Here is a 17,893-nt window from a genome sequence, read left to right as displayed (position 1 = left end):
GCTAGCATTCACAAGGAAATACAAGTACCAGTGCTCAAAAGAAAGGTCCAAAAAGTTGTTGGACTATAAGCTCATTGTGAGCAGGGAATGTGCTTGCCAACTGTTTTATTGTACCATCCCCAGCATTTACTTCAGTGCTCTACACACAATAAGTGCTAATGAATACCACTGATGGATTGACTACAGGATGGGCAGTAACTCATACCCTTTGATCAAAGCCAGGAGGCTGCCTGGCCTTGAGCTATAAAAAGTTGGGTTCAATTATGAAGTCCAGCACTTTCCATTGTAGGTAACTCTCTTTAGGCGGAAACCCAGTCCAGTGACTACAGCATTTACATAAATGAGGCCTGCTGCAAATCCAAGACTCATCTACTTCCAGGGCTAGTGTAAGGCACCTTTCAATGGAGCAGGAACTATTATTGGCTGAAAATGAGTAGAGGGTTTCCTGAAGGGTCCCCAGAAGCTCACATCACAATCTGGACTACATAATACAATGGGGGAGGGGTTGGTAAGGTGCGCTGTGGCTACTCCTTCGACTCTATTTCAATTTATCTGAGACCCTGGTGGGACTATGTCCCTTCTTAAGCTTTGCTCATTCATTCTCAGACAAAAAGGGGAAGAGGCAACCTTGGAGATCAGAGAGCAGTAATCCCAACATCAACACTTCAAACAATTCTGGCCAAAGCCATCAGAAAACTCAGTTTTTAACAATACAATCTCCTGAGGCAGGAAGGTGATAAAAGCAAATTCAACTTGATGAGGCTTTTGATAGTCAACAGGTCAGGCTCAGTTAACTGGGAATTCCTGGTTGGCAGTCAGTTCCTGGAGTTATTTGACTAACAAGTCTCCAATTTGAATAGAAGGAGCAGGGTCACTTGTTGAAAAGCTGCAAAGGGGACACCAGAAGCTCAGGACTCTAACAATAATCAACTCCAGTCCTTGAGGGTGTGAGGAGCTAGAGTAAAAAGGGCCTAGGGCCAGCGGGATTCAGGAAGTTTAATTCAGGAAGATTAAAGGAACAAGAGGCCCTTTGAAGGAAAGCTTTTCACTATCAGTCTGCTAGATCTTTTGGGTGTCACCTTGCTCAAAGCCAGTGGGATGGACAAAATGACTCCTTCCAGGCCTTGGTATATGTCCCACTCCTGGGTTCTAAGGTTTTTTTTTTCCATCCTAGCTTTAGCACTGGGATGTGGAGAATATGCGGCTACTGTGGGAACAAAATTAGCTGCTCTATCTTTGGAGCTTAGTACAGTGCTCTGCACACAGTAAGCGTTCAATAAATGATTAAATGAATGAGTGAATTCAATGTTCTGCTCCTCTCTGCCCAAAACATCTCCATTAAAGTGCTTACCTGATGCTGTGCTTGGTTGGTAGAACGGTCCTAATAATAATAATAATATTTGTAAAGCATTTACCATGTGTCAGGCACTGTACTAAAAGCTGGGGTGTTTACTGTTGTATTGTACTCTCCCAAGCGCTTAGTACCCTGCTCTGCACAGAATAGCACTCAATAATACAATTGAATGGATACAAGCAAAAGTCCCTGTTCCATGTGGGGTTCATGTTCTTGATTTCTTGATTGCATTCGGTGGGTCAACACACCAACATGGTGCCACTCACATCCATGCTTATGCAGAGGTTCAAGTTTTAACCATATGGCACTAGCACCACCATTTTGTGACTTGGTTCAGGAGTGGAAATCCCCACTGGGAGACTTGTGGGAGCCAAGGCAGCCCATCTGTTCTGCTCACTATCCTTCCTCTGGCAGCACAAGAACACAAACAGTATGGCTTAGTGGGTAGAGCATGGGCCTGGGAAATAGAAGGACCTGGGTCCTAATCCCAGCTCTGCATCTTTTTTGTTTTAAATGATATTTATTAAGCATTTTCTAGGTGCCAAACATTGTACTAAGCTCTTACAGTATGACACAGTACAAAATAATTGCCTGCTGTATGACCTTGGGCAAGTCATTTAACTTCTCAGAGCCTAGGTTACCTCATCTGTAAAATGGGGATTAAGTCTGTGAGCCCCATGTGGGACACACTATGTCCGACCTGATTATCTCGACTCTACCCCAGCACTTAGTACAGTGGCTGGCACATAGTAAGCACTTATCAAATACCATAAAAAAAGAAAAACAGATGCAGCAGCAACTAAGTAAGCACCAGTAGTGGGGAGCAAGAGCAATCTTTGGCTTCTCTTCTGATGCCAAGCATCTCGCAGGGAGAGCATGGAATAGGGTCAACAGTCAATCTGAGACAGAGCACCTGTTTCCGCTCCTGAAATAGCCATGAGGTGAACCTGGCCACTTGGGGCTCAAAACTTGGCTCTTCATTGTGACTCCAGCTCCTGTCCTCAAGGCTGTAAGCTCATTGTGGGCAGGGAATGTGTCTTTCATTGTATTGTACTTTCCCAAGCACTTAGTCCAGTGCTCGGCACATAGTAAGCGCTCAATAAATATGATTGAATGATTAGACTCCAAGTGAGCTGCTTTGATTCTGCTCTGGGTCTTGATGTCTGAGGATGATTGGCAGTGTTCTCCTCAACGAAGCCTCCTCAACTGTACCCTAAGCTGGTGAATAAGCCTGCCTAGTCACTTCCAAATTATACTAGCAGCAGTCCTACTATCTGGTTAGGAAACCCCCTCCCCTGGGGGGTGGGAGTGGGTGGAGAAGAGAGGACACCCAGCTTGGGACAGGCCAGTTGTTAAAGTCCTTGGAGGTCTACCATTTTGAATTTCAACTTATTTCCTTCATATCATAGTGGGAAGTAGAGTATCCCTGTATACTCCAGTGCAAGTTAGAGCCTGCACACCATGCCTCAAACTAAATTCTGCCCTCTCAGATCCCAGCAGCCTTGCCGCCCGTCCCCACGGCTAGGAGGCCCTAACTCTGTCACCCCACAGGCTGCCAGCTCCTCTTCTAAGCTAGAAGAGGCCTGGGCAGTGGGTTGGAGGAATTCATCTTTCTTGTCATGACCAACGAATGGCACAAACAATGAACAATGTCAACAGTTTATTTAAAAAGTTTTCTATTACTATTTCCCGTAGTCGATTGTCAATACATTTGACGATTGATCATACCAAGAGGCAGGCAGGTGGGAATGGGACTTGATGATCTGGCCTGAGATTGCCCAAGAGAAGAGTGTTACATGCTACACACTTTACGGAGTCTTTCTCACCCATCCTATCCCCTATTCCTGGAATCACGCCTCACAGACAGGACAAGCTTGCCCTCTTCATCGAGCTCTCCATTAGGGAGGCATTTTCTACAGTGTTTCAACTAGGGACAGGTATTGGCTCAGGGCAGAGGGTGGACAGAAGTTTCTCCCAATTTCCATCACTCTCCCAGGTATATTTCCTGCCATCTCTGGCCAAAAACACTGGCTGTCTGTGTTTTGTTTTTTAAAAAAAGATTAAAAAGGCAGTGTAGTCATTAGAACATAAGGCTACCTTGATTAGGGAAGAATGAAGAACAAAACCTGGATCTAAGATGAGTGTGACTTCTTGCCCCAATCCCCTGGGTAGAGGGTGGGGAATCTTGGCTGAAGGCCCAGCAGCAGGAGTCAGTCTGGGATTGGCACTGGCCCAAATTGGAGGTGGGTGGCAGAGCCCCCTTGTTATGATGTGTGTGTGTGTATATGTATATGAGTATATGCAGGGGCAGACAGGAAAGGTAAAGACATACTCTCCCCTGTACCATACCACCCCTGCTTTCTTACTGTTTCCCACGGCAGCTGAGGCTCCACCCTAATGTCAGAAATCAATGGCAGTGTTCTGTGATGTCCACCACCACTGCCTTCTTCCAGCTGAAGAGGAAGTAACCGGTGCCAGCCCCGGCTGCCACGGCAATGCACAGGTAGCCGTTGTACGTCATGAAGATGAGCATGAGGAAGTAGCTGATGACCACCTGGATGATATGCAGTACGGTCTGCAGGAGGTGAGGGAAGCTCAGCATCTGCTGCCTGGAGAACAACCAAGGACGACAATTAAGACCGGCCTGGTCTTCAAAAGGACATGGCGCAGCAGGCTTTGGTGAGAGAAAGTTCAGCCAGCTGGCCGCCCCCTCAACTTCCCGGCCTGGCTTGAGCCATACCACCTGACTTTTGCCCCTCCTCACCTCTCCTCCGCTGACCCTTATAGGTCTCTGCCCCTTCCCCCAGGCCAGGGGAATGGGACATGGGTAAGTGAGGTCCAGGGCCAAGAGAAATGCGGGTTGGTTACCCCATGGTCTCTCTGGTCAGTCCGATACCTGACCCCCATGCCCCTAAACTTGTTTTCCCATTTTCCACCTGGCTGAGGGACGCCAGCCTTATCCCAATTAGACTATTAGTCCACATGGGTCAGGGACTCTGACTCTCTATTGTTTGTATCCATCCCAGGGCTTAGTCCTCCTACTGTCTTAGATTGAAAGGAAGCAAAACTCGTAAAATGACTAAGTTCCAGTGGCCTGTGCCTATCATGGCAGTGAAACACCACAGACCCCCATTTATTTGGGCTGTGAAGAACTATCGCTGGTGGAGGTTCATAAGGCTGGTGTACCCTTGAGGGTCTTACCTTTCACTCTCCTACTCTGAATATGAAAAGTGACTAACGTCTTCAAGCGACACCCATGGGAAGCATAGGTTTTGCTAATTTTAGGGAAGGGGGGAGTCAGTCTTCACATTTGTAAAAAGCGTTACCCCCTTCTCTTGCTGACAGATGAGTGGTCAGTGTCCCTGGGATGTGATTCCACCCCAAACCTCCACAGATAAGCACTGCCAAGATCTAGACTGTGGCCAATCTCAGCCAGTCGCCGTCTCCGACTTCGATGGAGGACAGGCCAGATCCCTGTGTGTGTTGAGCTGGATCTCCCACTGAAGCCCCAGGAGGCTTACCCAACAGTTTTGTGCGTCTCCATGAGGATGGTCCCATTGGGTCCCGGCACAGGCATGGAGTTGTAGCGGATGCTGACTTGGGACTTGCGGAGCAGGCTCTCGCGGGCTATCTTCAGACCCTCGTAGAACATGGCTAGCAAGAACACAGCTATGAAAGCCCCGGCCATTTCTGGTGGGAGAAGGAATGGGACAAAAGTTGGAACCGGCCAATGCGGTGTTTAAATCCGTAGTCAAGACTGGGCTGGCCCATCCAACCACAAGCAACCCAGAAGCAAGGTTGTTTACACTCATGTATCATTTAATTGTACATTCCAATTATTCTTAAAGGCTTCATGTATTAAACCTGCATATTTAAAGCTTGATGTGGGAGGTTCTAGAGGAAGAATTACAGAATGGTAGTTATAGATACAAGCATTAAATTCCCTGCATTTAGAAATTACTTTGGAGATGGGAGATACTGCTTTGATAAAACACCTTCTTCCTTCAACAAACCTGCCTTTGGATGAAAATAGGGGGAGTCTGTGGAGAAAAATATCCATTGGTCAGATTATATGGTGGCCTTACATTACTCTGACACACTGAGAGAAGCCTGGTATTTGTGCGGTAAAAGGAGCTGAAGAGAAGGCCTTGATTAAAAGATGATTTGAGAATGGCTAACATTTTTTCCCGAAGGCAACGTATTCAAATATAGCAAGGTGGGAATAAGCAATATTTTCAAGGGTCGGCAAACTTCTCTCATGCATCATTTATTTATTACCCTATTTATTTTGTTAATGAGGTGTACATCCCCTTGATTCTATTTATCATGATAATGTTGTCTTGTTTTTGTTTTGTTCTGTTTTGCTCTTCTGTCTCCCCCATTAGACTGTAAGCCCGTCAAGGGGCAGGGACGGTCTCTATCTGTTGCCGATTTGTACATTCCAAGTGCTTAGTACAGTGCTCTACACATAGTAAGCGCTCAATAAATAGTATTGAATGAATTTCAAGTGCTTAATACAGTGCTCTGCACAGAGCAAGCGCTCAATAAATACTACTGAATGAATGACTTTATTTAAGTAGAGCTGTTAGAACCTTGTTGAAACTGAACCAACTGAACCAATGGTCAGCCCCACCCAGACTCTCATTCCCAATACAGAGGCAGTGTAGAAGCAGTGTTCCTTTGGAACGTTAACTGGCCTCTGGGTGGACCTTAACTTGCCCAAATCATCCCAAAGGAACTTTTCAGTGCTTAGGAAGAGGATGATGGCAGGATTACTAGCTAGAACCCAAAGGCTGAATCGGCAAAGGGGGCTGGGAAAGGCAGGGAAGTCAAAAGGCCTGGTGGTGACCAGCTGACATTCTTCCCCACTTTCTCTGGGAGTTAGCCTATCTGACTTCCCAACATGCTCCTGTCCCCCTGATGGGTTTCCCCAGTGAGCCTGGCTCCTTAATGTGTAAAAGCACAGTTGAAGCAGAAGAGTGAACATAACCCAGACGAAAAATGACCCTGGTGCAGCAGACTTGGGTGAGAAAGGGCAGTTAGCCGGTCTCTTCTCCCTGCCCCTGGCCTGGCCCAAGACATGCTACCTGACCCCTGCCCTCAGAAATGACATCTAAACTTGATTAGAATCTGGCTTGAGCAGGTCAAACCTTAATTTAACTACACCCTGGGGGCAGGGAATGGACAAGAAATCACCTTCTTACAGACTCTTATTTGACAATAATCATTGTGGAAAAACAACACAGGGATTTTTAATCCAGGGAGAGCTACTGTTCTAGATGAAAGGTTAGAGAAATAGGGTTGGCTATTGGCTAATAAGTAAATTAGAACTGGGGTAGATTTTAAGAGTACTTCTCTCGCTTAAAACAGCTCTGAGAGCCTTTTTTTGGCAAGTACTATAGCCTCACGTTTTGGGTGGGAAAATGAGGGCAGAGAGATGGAGGTTAGGTTGGGGTGGGGGGGTAGGGGAAGAGATAAAGGGGAGAAGATTGGCCCAGAGTACAATAATGAGCCAAACTGAAGATGGAAGAAGTCAGGTCTCTTGACTGTGCATTAAAGCAGGGTCTCCCCCCTACCAACCTCCTTGGAAACACATCCCCCACTTCCAATACCACTCAATGACTTACCTCCAGCAGTATTGATCAGAAGGCCAGAAAAGAGCAGCTCCACATTTTTAAAACCGAAATAGAAGGTCATGGGCTGTGAAAACAAACAAAATTAATTTGAGTCAGAGCAGAAGAACTAAAGAATCTCAGATCAAGAATGCAATGGTAAAACCTCTGAAATTTCTCATCATACTTCTTGCTTGTAGACCAAATTTCAACAAGGCAGTGGCCAATCTTAGTACGCCTTGTCCCAATCACTAGCTCTCAACTTTCCAGCCTTACACGCCACCCCAGCAGGACAAGACTGGCTGACAGAAGCCAGCTTCTGTCCTCTTCCCAGAGCTAGAAATTGAGGTAGGTGGGGCTGATGGTCCCATGTCTGGCTGCTCTTTGACACTTCTTCCTGCACCGACTGTGGGAGCGGGGCGAGGAGAATCAATGTTGACAACTTTGGATCACTCACCATCATCATGTCCCCCCCACCGCCATGGCCATGGGAGCCTGTCGTTGGCATGTGATGGGGAGGTGGTGTTGTGTGATTCATGTGATTCATGTGATTCATGTGATCCATGTGATCCATGTGATCCATGTCGGTAGTGTGTTCAATCCTGACAGAAATCGTTGAACTTCAACAGCAGATTCCTTTAAGGGTAGGAAAGAAAGGTGTGAGGCCAGCATTCTAAGCAAGAAAACACTTTTCCAAACTAGAGACATGTAGCATTTAAGAGGCTATTTAATGGCTTTCTTGAAAAATGCTATTAGAAGAATTAATTGTCAGATGGAAATCCCCTGTAGAAAGAGACACAGGGAAAGGTTCGTGGTGGATAAGATTGCAAAATCATACAAAATCAAAGGACTAGACCTTGAGAATTCAGAAGTCCTGTCCCTTTATTTTTAATATCATGTAACAAACACTGCATTAAGCACTGGGATAGATATAAGTCAGTCAGGCCGGACATAGTTCCTGTCCCACATGGGGCCCACAGTCTGAGCATGGAGGACAGATACTGATTCCTCATATTGCAGTTAAGGAAACTGCAACAGAAGTTAAGTGACTAGCTCCAGGTCAAACAGCAGGCAGATAGTGGACTAGGATTAGAACCCAGGATCCCAGGCCTATGCTTATCCTCTAGGCCATGCTGCTTCCCTTGGTTCCAAAACCTCCCCATTTTAATGGGCTCAAGCTCTGCCCATTAAACTCGAGTACATGTTAAGACTTTTAAACCTCTTCCTCAAGGATTCAAAGCTCTTTCTGCTCCCCAGATGACTGCTTCCAGATCCAACGAGCCTTGGTCACCTGCTCAAGCTTGTTCAGCTTCAATGACAGCTGGCTCAGGGCAACTTCTCCAATTGATTCTCCTAATTGTCAGCCCTGCATTTGATCAAAACAGATATCTCTTCAGAAAAAGGTCCATCCCTGCCCCAGGCGACCAGAATACTGAGAACTTGAATGCATGCCTCAATTTCCAGAATGCACCGGAGCCCAAAGCACAAAAAAAGCACACGTCTAACTCCATCCAATCAGATTATTCCAAATTAAATAAATCCAGGCAGCCACGTTCTTGGCCCCACAAGGTTACAGAGAGCTTGTCTGTTGCCTTAACATGGCGTTATCTGGATTTTTATAGTAACTCGCCCCCAAATGAAGTTAAGATAGGGGGCCGGGGACAAGACAGCCAAGCCAGTGGATTGAAGCTAAACCACTCCCAAGAGCCACAGAGGCGGAGGAGAAGGTTCCCGAAGGAGTTCAACGTTGTGTCATCCCTTCATCCCCCAACCGCACTAGACCATTCACAGAAGTTCGGAGTTGGTGGGAGCAGGATTCCTCAGTCATTCTGAGAGCCCCAGTCTGATGCACATCTCAGAGCTGCTGAGCGTGGAATTCGACAGCAGCAGTATTCAAGATGTCTGAATGGAGACTAAGGGATAAAGATCCAGTTCTTGCTTCCAGCAGATCAAAGGCCCAACTGAGGTACGGATATGACTTTAAAGGCCAGCATGGGCCGAGTGGAGAGAGCATGGACCTAGGAGTCAGATGGACCTGGGTTCTAATCCCAGCTCTGACACTTGTCTGCTGTGTGACCTTGGGCAAGTCACTTCACTTCTCTGTGCCTAAGTTCTATAAAATGGGGACTAAGACTGGTGGCCTCATGTGGGCCATGGACAGTGTCCAACCCGATTTCCAGGTATCCACCTCAGCACTTAGTACAGTGTCTGGCACATAGTAAGCTCTTAACAAATGTCATAAAAACAAAGAAAATTTACGCAATAAGATGCTGTGTTACATAATGAACCTTGAAAATCCAGCTTTATGACTAGTAATGACCCATCTTCAAGATTCAGACCCAGGCCAGTGACCTGAAATAAAGAGTGAAACCACCAGCCTCCATCTCTAGTTTCTGGGGCAGGAAACACATTTCTCAGTTTGTTGTTGTCAGCCTCAGGGGTGGGACATATCTTCCTCAGGTTTGGGTGCAATTAGGTGGCCTCCTGACTTCCCAGGCCATTCCTGAGGCTGCAGTTGCAGCCCCCTGCTCCTGCCCCCTTCAGAAACACAGCTGTCCCTCCAGGGGCTCAGGGCCACATGACAGATGATCATCTGGGAGCCAGCTAGACCCAGGCACCAGTTAGAAAAGGATAATGGGGTTTTGGGGGGTTAAAAACCCAGTCTGGGATGCTGGGGGAAGCATGAATGGATGAGGGGATGAATGAAATGGCACCTTAGAATTCTGACTTAGATGGTCAACATCATGCTGATTTTGTGGAGAAACGTCTCTGCAGGCTCAATTCTTTTTACTCATGCCCTGTCCTCTCCTGAGTACGGGGGTGCTGGGTGCTTAGTACAGTGCCTGGCACATAGTAAGTGCTTAAATACCATTTGGGGGGAAAAAAGGCACTTTTTTTTTCACGTGGCCCATATGCTATTTGTTATTTGTCCCCTATCCCTGAGGATGAACTAGAAAAAGAGGTGGCGTCTCAAACATTAGATAAACACATCCAAGGCTGTATTTTTTTATATTAACCAGGTGGACAACTGGCAACTGAAAATGGGGGCAGGAGAACTAGACTGGGGAAGGAGTGGCGGGGAAGGGCAAAGGGTGAGTTTACTAAAGGTGTCCCAAGTGATGAAAAAATTGCCAGGCTGGGAGTTTTTTCAGATGTTTGCAAATAGATTTCTTAGCCTTCATTTAACAGAGGTACTGAAATATATTTTTAATACACATCATTTGCAAAGGACTGGGAAAAGGTAGTATACTTTGGATATCTGGCAATGTATTGACCTTGAGGAAGTCACTTAAACAGCAACAGGCACTGCGTACAACAAACACAGAACACAACAAAAGATCATCTTTGTGTGCCCGGTAATGTTGGGACTGTCGGTCCCAAAGCAATCACTTCAGCCGTAGATCCGTCCAGGTCAATTCCACGATCAGTGGCATCATTTTTCAGTATGAGGGACAAATGAAAATATATCTATATAGATATTACTAGTAAAGAAAAAGAACCAAAGCTATAATCACCACTGGCTGTTGAGTTCAGCCCTTCCGGCCCTCATTTCTTCCTAGTCCCTCTTCCAAAGCACAGTTATTCTCTGGGAGACCAGCCATGTTTTCAACGATCACGAAATATCGTTTGCTCACTCGGTCAGGAACACCAAATACAAGCCCAGAGTGATGAAATTTTTGAGACTGGGAGATCTGGTATTTGGGCATTTGCATGTGTAAATCTCAGGAAACTTTCCAGAACAAGCAACTGGAAGAACAAAGTGCCATCTATGTCCAATACACTTCACATTCAAATGCACAAGGAACTTGGACGGGAGGCAGACCCAAATCCTTTCCTTTGTCATCACACAATGGCTTTCCTGAAACTGAACACTGTGCAAGGATCACCTAGTGGCAGCTACATGGTGTTCAAGGCTGGTATTTCAGGTACAATTTAAAATGCTCCTGCACTCCACTAAAATCTAAAGTTCTGGATCCCAAATGCAGTTATGTTTCAGAAAAGAAGAAAATTAAAAACATGTACTGGGGTTAGAAGGCAAAATAAACCGTACTCCACAGTGAAGAGAGAAACATGCACAGAAACACTCTCCCTTCCTATTCCCTCTCTAACCATTTATAACGTGAACATTGTACTCACTGATATTAACAGGTAGAGGGCTTTTATTTCCAATATTTTTAATCTTGCAAAATCCCAAGATCAGCTTCTTCCAGAGTAAATCTCCAAACTGGAATTTGGATATCAGACAAAGTCCACAGTCATGGCAACATTGTTGGCCAGAGAGAATGTTTTTTATCTCCTGGTGGTTGTGAGATCACCTTGCTGTTTCTCTTTCCTTTCATTTCCTTTGAATACCGGCTGATGCCACCACCACCTTTAACTATTTCTTCTCCGGAACTAATATGTTCCCAACTTGATTCGGGCTGCCTCTTTCTTGGTACTGGATTCAAGGATCTCAAAGGGGCAGAAACCATCTCAAAGGCACCCAGGGCCACTTCTCAGCTCATGATGAAATAGGAACATTTCGTAGGCAGGACTTGTATCAATACTGTACTCATTGGCCGAGTATTACCAAAGCTACATATTTTTCTGCTGTGGGTCTTAGTCACACACTGTGTTACTCACACTAACCACGTGTGAGTAACAACAACATGTGCCTCCTCTTGCCTAAGAGGTGGTTTCCAAGGGTTATTCGTCTCTCTACTCTCCTTTCTCCTGGTCTTGCTCACATCATCAATCCTGATCCCAACCGGGTGTTAGTTCTAACCAGATCCCCAGGCCTCAAACCTGTTGCCAGGCTGTGTTTTCACCCATGTTCACAAGTGTGCATGGGTTGGGGTGCCTCGGGAAATGTCATGGCTGGTTGGCGGGTGAGGGTAGTCCTGCAAGTGAATGGGATGTGTTGAGAGAGTGACGGGTGGGGATGAGGCAGAGAATGATAATCCCCCCAGTCACCTCTCCTACTTCTCACAATCTCTCTCTATCCCTACACCTCTACAACCCACCAATCCAGTGTAATTTATGGAGCACCCCCCCCCACACACACACACACCGGTGTTTGCCTGGCTAACTTTAAGCAAGAAGTTGGTGACAGCCCCCAGGGCTCAGCTTTCAGTTTGAACCAAGGAACACTTTCCTGCCTCCAAGTCTCCAGTGGAAATTTATACTCTCCGAAGCCTGGCTGTTTTACCATTAAATGTGATGGGCTGGAATGCAAACCTTTTAAATTTGCCTTTACTTTTATGCCAGACAAAAAGTTCCGGCACTATGGGCTTCTTTTGAGCTTGGTTCGGGAAAACCAGGCTCCTGGAACTTCACAAAACTTGGGCTGGACCTGAACCTTTTTTATTTTTTTAAATGGTATTCGTTAAGGGCTTACCAAGTATCAAGGACGGTTCTAAGCCCTGGGGTAGCTACAAGTTCGATTGGACAGTCCCTATCCCACATGGGGCTCGCCATACACGTAGAAAGGAGAACAGGTTTTGAATTTCCACTTTACAGTTGAGGAAACTGAGGCCCGGGGTAATTAAGAGACTTGCCCAATGGCACATAGCAGGCAAGTGACAGAGCCGGCATCAGAACCCAAGTCCTCTGGCTCTCGAACCCATGCTCTTTCTATTAGGCCAAGCTGTTTCCCATGTTAATAATAATAATAATCATCATCACATAACCTCCCCCACCCCCCACTCAAAGCTCCCATCCTCCAGGAAACTTCCCAGCAAAGGCTCAGAAAAGCCTCTTTTCCCCTTCCACCCACAAGCTCTCACCAAGTCCTGCACTTAGAAGCCACCCCAGGGCAATTTGGCTAATGGCAGGGAAAATATTCCAATCCCTGACTCCATAGCAGTGGACCTTGGCTTTACCAGAAAATCACCAGAACCTACCCTGGAGAAAACCAGAAAATGTTAACAAAATGTTGGGGTTCTTGCTTAACTGAACCCCAGGACTTTAAATCTAGGTCTTGGGGCCCCAGCCTATCATTACTACAAAACTAATGAAAACTAATGAAACTAATGAAATGCCAACGATGCCCAGTTACAAAGTCCCAGTTGGAGGAAGCTTGATGTCAATTACATGATAAATTTATTATGTACCGAGTAACTGCTTGTGGCCTTTCCTATCCTGGAGTCCCCAAACTTTGTTTCCCCACCCCTTCTGGGTGCAGCTGGGAGACAGGGGGTGCTTCTGGTCTCTCTCCCTTTCCATTTCTTCAGCAGCAATTGCCTTTTCTATTCTGTTTCTGTGTTGCTCCTGTTTCTACAACCAAACCCACTAGTAGCCTCGAGCACTGTCCTAACCCTATAAAGAAGCCAGGTTCCCAGCTTAAGAGGATTCAGATGAGGAAAGGCCACCCAGAAATTGAAAACAATAACAATATCAATCATACAACACTGATCAGAGGAAAATATCTTCCTATGCACACTGATTCCAAAGTCATAGCCTGTCCTGCTCTAAATCTGGTCCCTCAACCCTTACTACTGTTGACTGAACATTTTTCAGTGTTCTAGGCTCAGGGGCTCAATTCTGTATCTATTGACGTGTATGAAGGGACAGGCAACTGGATACTTAAATAATAACAAATCCCACTAATCTCAGGCCTGCAATTTTGCATTTCTCCAAATGTGAATATTACCTATACAAGTCACCCCTACTGGTCCCCTTAATCATGCAGAGAAGTATGGAGTCAAATCCAACCCACAGGTATTGCTTATTACTTCTGTTCTTAGTCGGTGTCACTGAGCCTATAGCCAAACTTTTCCCCAACCGCTGGCCTGGATGGAGCTGTAACCTGGCCACCTCATCAAGCTCCTTTCCTAGATGGACTCAGCTCCAATAGCCGAGGGTTGTGTAATTTCTGGACCAAAAGTGAGCCCGCCCCTTTCTTAAAGCCCTTTTACTGGAGACAAGAAGAATTCCAGGCCTCACTTGAGATTAGGGAGATATAGGACCAACACACAGATGCTTACTAACGGGCAGAAGTGTCTTCACTCCCTCCCATACAAAAACCATTCCTTCATTCACAGTCATTTCCGGAGAACCCTAGCAGCAAACTGGGGTAAAGGAAATGGGAAGAAGGGCTTAGGGTTTTTTGCAGCTGCAGTAGCTTGAACTTTTGCAGTAAGTGAGGGAAAAGGAAGGAAGGGGTGGAGGAGGCTGGTTGTGCTTCAGCCCTCCCAGCCAAGTGCCCCTGAGTACCAAAAAGCCACCAGGACTCTTCACAGCGACCCAGGTTCCAATCTTTCCCCTGCCAGTGCCTTCTTTAAATTCATGAGGTGTTCCATTTTTTTGAGAAGCATCATGGCGCAGAGAATAGAACATGGGCCGGGGAGTCAGAAGGTCATGGGTTCTAATCCTGGCTCCACCACTTGTCTACTGTGTCACTTTGGGCAAGTCATTTCACTTCTCTGGGTCAGTTCCCTCATCTGTAAAATGGGGATTAATACAGTTAGCCCCATATGGGACAGGGACCGTTCAACCCGATTTGCTTGTATCCACCTCAGTGCTTAGTACAGAGCCTGGCACATAGTAAACACTTAAATACCATAAATTATTATCCATCCATATCCTTATCCATACATACACACACACACACACATACTATATACATACTAAGACATATATATGTTTTACTCCCTGCTCCTAATTTTCCAGAGCTCCTTTTTAGGCCTCAGACCTAAATTAATTTTACCTGAGATTACTGGGTTTAGTTCAAACTCCATCCCAGCTTGAGTTTTCCTGTTACAGTACTGCACAATGCTGAATAAGGAATTGGACAGGGGAGAGGCTATGGAGATTACACTGTACATGGAGGAGTGGAGAAAGAATCTGGTGGGATCTTTGATCTTTTCAGACAAAAACATGAAATCAGGAGCTTCAGACAGCTCCCCTGGAGACTTCCTCTCCTCTCCACATTATTCCCGGGTCGGGGGAGGGGAAGAAAGTTTTCATTCCTGAATAAGATGATTAGGATCATGTTCTTCTGCAGAAACATAAACAGGGCAGAAATAAATCCATAAGCCCCTCCTCCCCTCTCAGAGTTTGAGCTGTGGTCATTTACTTCTGCTAAAACTTTTGGTAAGATAGAGAAAAAGACTCTCCACGGGTAATGCTACCACAAACTGGATGGGAAGATTTCTACTTAGGTACACACCTTGAACTGACAAAGAAATAAAAGGGGTGTAAGGCTTTAATGCAAAGGAATTGAATAGGGTTAGCAAGAAGTGGGGGGGGAGAATTCAGTGATAAAGAGGACAAAATGGGTTTACAGGTGAAAACTGGAGAGTGATGCCAGTGGAGGTTATAAAATAGTGGGCATTTGTTACCAAGGGTAGTGCGTCAGTAGCGGGAGGGGTCTAGACAGCTGAGGAAACAAGACTAGAGTCCAGGAAAAAGGCAACAGGCAAACTGAGACGGTCATTTACTTTTACTCCTCCAGAAATACTTCAAGTTCAGCCATTCAGGTAATACTCTAGAGTCCCTTTGCTTTTAGCTTTTTCCTCTTTGGGCTTCCTGCCTGGTTTTCATTTATTCAATTGTATTTACTGAGCACTAACTGTTAGAAGCACTGTACCAAGCGTTTGGGAGAGTACAACAATAAACAGACACAATCCCTGCCCACAGTGAGCATCTCATCTCCTGTCAGCAGCTCCAGAAGAAGGTGGAGGGAATACGACAGCTCTACTAAAAGGGTAGGCAGTTCAATGAAACCATCAAGAGTTTAGTACAGTACAGTACATGGCTAAAGGAATTTTGGGCCCCTGCCTACCATTGCCACAGATATGAATGAACTTCCCCCTCAACTCCTCACGAAAATTTAAAAAAAGAAATAATAATAATCTATCCAGCATTTAATACAGAGAAAAAGAAGGCCAAGTGGGAGCTTGCAACAGAACACCAAAATGCAAAGACTCACCTGCTGAATTTCACATAAAACCAACTAATAGCTTCGGTCAGTCTTCTTCAAAAGGGATGCTTTTCCCAGAAGGAGCTGACTTGCCAGACATCAGAAGTTATACAGGTCAAAACTACTTCAAACAATTACATTTAAAATGTAATTTCAGGTGCCTTCCTTTATGAGGCTGATGAAAATGATCTCAATGAACAAGCAATGTAACCTGGCTTTAGAAGTCCTCGGAAGAATGAGACAGACAACTTAATTCTGATAGAACATAAGTAATTAGGGAGCTGAGGGCTAAGACTGCAAAGGAACCAAGAACCTTTACTTCAAGCTGCAAGTGGGGGAAAGCAAAAGCGGTGTACAATTTGGGAGGGCATTTGTGCCAAAGACCATTTGGGTTAGAAGGGAAAAAAAAAAAACAAAGGAGCTGAAGCTTGGTCCTAATCAGATTTAGATAAAGAACACACTTTGTTCCCAGATCTCAGTTCAAGGTCACTGTATGTGGTTCCACCTTGTTCTCCCCTCCCCTCCCATTTTATAGCTCTGATTGAAAAAAAAAGCACTTACTAAGTGCTGGGATAGATCCCAAGACAATTGGGTTGGACAGTCCCTGTCCCACAGGGAGCCCAGTCTAGTTGGGAAGGAGATGTGGTATTTAATCCCCACTGTACATATGGAAACAGGGGCACAGAGAAATCAAGTGACTTTCCCAAGGTCACACAGCAGATGAGTGGAAGGAGACACAATTAAAACCCAGGTCCACCAATTCCCAGGCCCATGCCCTTTCCTCTAGGGCAGGGCATTTTCTGTATATTCGGAACCTAAACTAACAAGAGTTAATTACACAAGGTTGAAAAGGCTCAGACCATTCAGTGACTATTATGGGCCTGTTTTATCACCTCTTCAAGGTCTCTGCTGGCCCCATATTCTTGGGGTATTAGTATCAGTCAGCATCAATAGTATGTATTGAGTGTTTAGTTGGGGGACAGACTCTAATTTGGACACTTGGGGAGCAGCCAAAAGAAAGATGCGACCCTGTCCTCAAGAGAGAAGCAAGAAGAAGGGGGAGAGGGAAAGGGGCAGAAGTGGGAGGAAGGCTGTGCTGTGGTACCACCTTCTTCGTGTGTGTGTGTGTGTGTGTTGGGGGCGGTGCAGAGGGAGAAGAAACAAAATAGCTACATCCACTCTCACCACTGCCACCTGCTACCTCCCTCACTACTTTCCAGCCCTGGTGTAGCCAAATCCTGCCATCTCTGGAAGGCAATACCAAAAAGCTCACTGCAGCATTCTGGTTTCCTCCTTAGAATTTCAGGTTTGGTTGAACTCAGCCTCACCATCAGACTGTCCTCTTCTCCCTCCAAAGAAAGGAAGGGAAGCAGGGAAGGAAGTCATAACTGCCCGGGATGAGGATGACCCAAACTGGTCCACAGCCTCCTGTACAAAGGTGAAGGGAAGAAACAACCGTCCATCATGGGCACAAGCATGGCAGACCAACCAGATCGGTGAGGCCGGTGAGGCCAGTGATTCCTTGGCGCCCAGTCTGAATTCAGCAGTTCATGACAAATCTATCTAATGATTTCAAGTCACGAGATGGCCGACTCCCGCAGTTAAGCAGGCCCCGCTTTAATTCTAGGCACGTCCACATCTTCGGGTGATCACCATGACACAGAAAACAGGACCTGCAGCCAGTGAGGGCTTTTCTAGTTTGGGGGGGTGGAGGAAGAGAGGGCGGCAGCCAATCGACTATACTTCTGGTCCAAGGAGGGGAGACTCTCGGGACGGAGGACGGCTCACGTTCCCGGCAGGAAGGAGCAGTGACCTGCTGACAGCAGGGAGGGGAGGCTGGGTTTTGCAAACAAGCCAAGCCCTGGATTCCATTGGTAGTCGCAAATTCTGTGAATTCTCTGTACTTCACAGGAAAACGAGCCATTCTGTTTCCTAACTTCTGAAGTTTAAAAGAAGAGAATCTTTATTCAGGAAGGGCCAGGCCCTGAAAAGCCCAAGTCATGAAAGGAATTCAGGAAACCCTAA

At 46.0% G+C, this 17,893-nt stretch overlaps 1 protein-coding gene and 1 long non-coding RNA gene across 4 annotated transcripts; one reads left to right on the top strand and one right to left on the bottom strand.

The window, feature by feature from the left end:
- Positions 1-2,997: 2,997 nt before the first annotated feature.
- SLC31A1 (solute carrier family 31 member 1) lies at positions 2,998-11,123 on the bottom strand. Of its 3 annotated transcripts, none has more exons than XM_007667312.4 (5): positions 8,258-8,325; positions 7,424-7,602; positions 6,982-7,054; positions 4,876-5,044; positions 2,998-3,963 (listed from the first exon to the last, which is right to left on the bottom strand). In XM_007667312.4, exons 2-5 carry the CDS (start codon positions 7,547-7,549, stop codon positions 3,762-3,764), a joined length of 570 nt encoding a protein of 189 aa, XP_007665502.1. In that variant the 5' UTR covers positions 7,550-7,602; positions 8,258-8,325; the 3' UTR covers positions 2,998-3,761. The 3 variants fall into 3 exon arrangements, with proteins under 3 accessions (XP_007665502.1, XP_028918579.1, XP_001506031.1); XM_029062746.2 differs by lacking the exon at positions 8,258-8,325 and adding an exon at positions 11,104-11,123 and having other exon boundaries at positions 3,762-3,963; XM_001505981.6 differs by lacking the exon at positions 8,258-8,325 and adding an exon at positions 8,186-8,204 and having other exon boundaries at positions 3,762-3,963.
- On the top strand, positions 3,958-5,314 carry LOC120638322. Its single transcript, XR_005659922.1, has 2 exons — positions 3,958-4,033; positions 4,700-5,314. It is a non-coding gene; the product is annotated as an uncharacterized LOC120638322 (long non-coding RNA).
- Positions 11,124-17,893: the final 6,770 nt, after the last annotated feature.

The sequence above is a fragment of the Ornithorhynchus anatinus genome, chromosome 4 (assembly GCF_004115215.2).
Source record: "Ornithorhynchus anatinus isolate Pmale09 chromosome 4, mOrnAna1.pri.v4, whole genome shotgun sequence".
NCBI lineage: Eukaryota > Metazoa > Chordata > Mammalia > Monotremata > Ornithorhynchidae > Ornithorhynchus > Ornithorhynchus anatinus.
This window is presented reverse-complemented; position numbering and strand designations above follow the sequence as displayed.

Coding starts and splice junctions, on each gene's coding strand:
- SLC31A1 (XM_029062746.2), bottom strand. CDS start 7,549: ATGGATCACATGGATCACATGGATCACATGAATCACATGAATCACATG. Junction 7,055..7,423: donor GTGGGGGGGACATGATGATG/GTGAGTGATCCA, acceptor TTGTTTTCACAG/CCCATGACCTTCTATTTCGG. Junction 5,045..6,981: donor TCTGATCAATACTGCTGGAG/GTAAGTCATTGA, acceptor TTCTCCCACCAG/AAATGGCCGGGGCTTTCATA.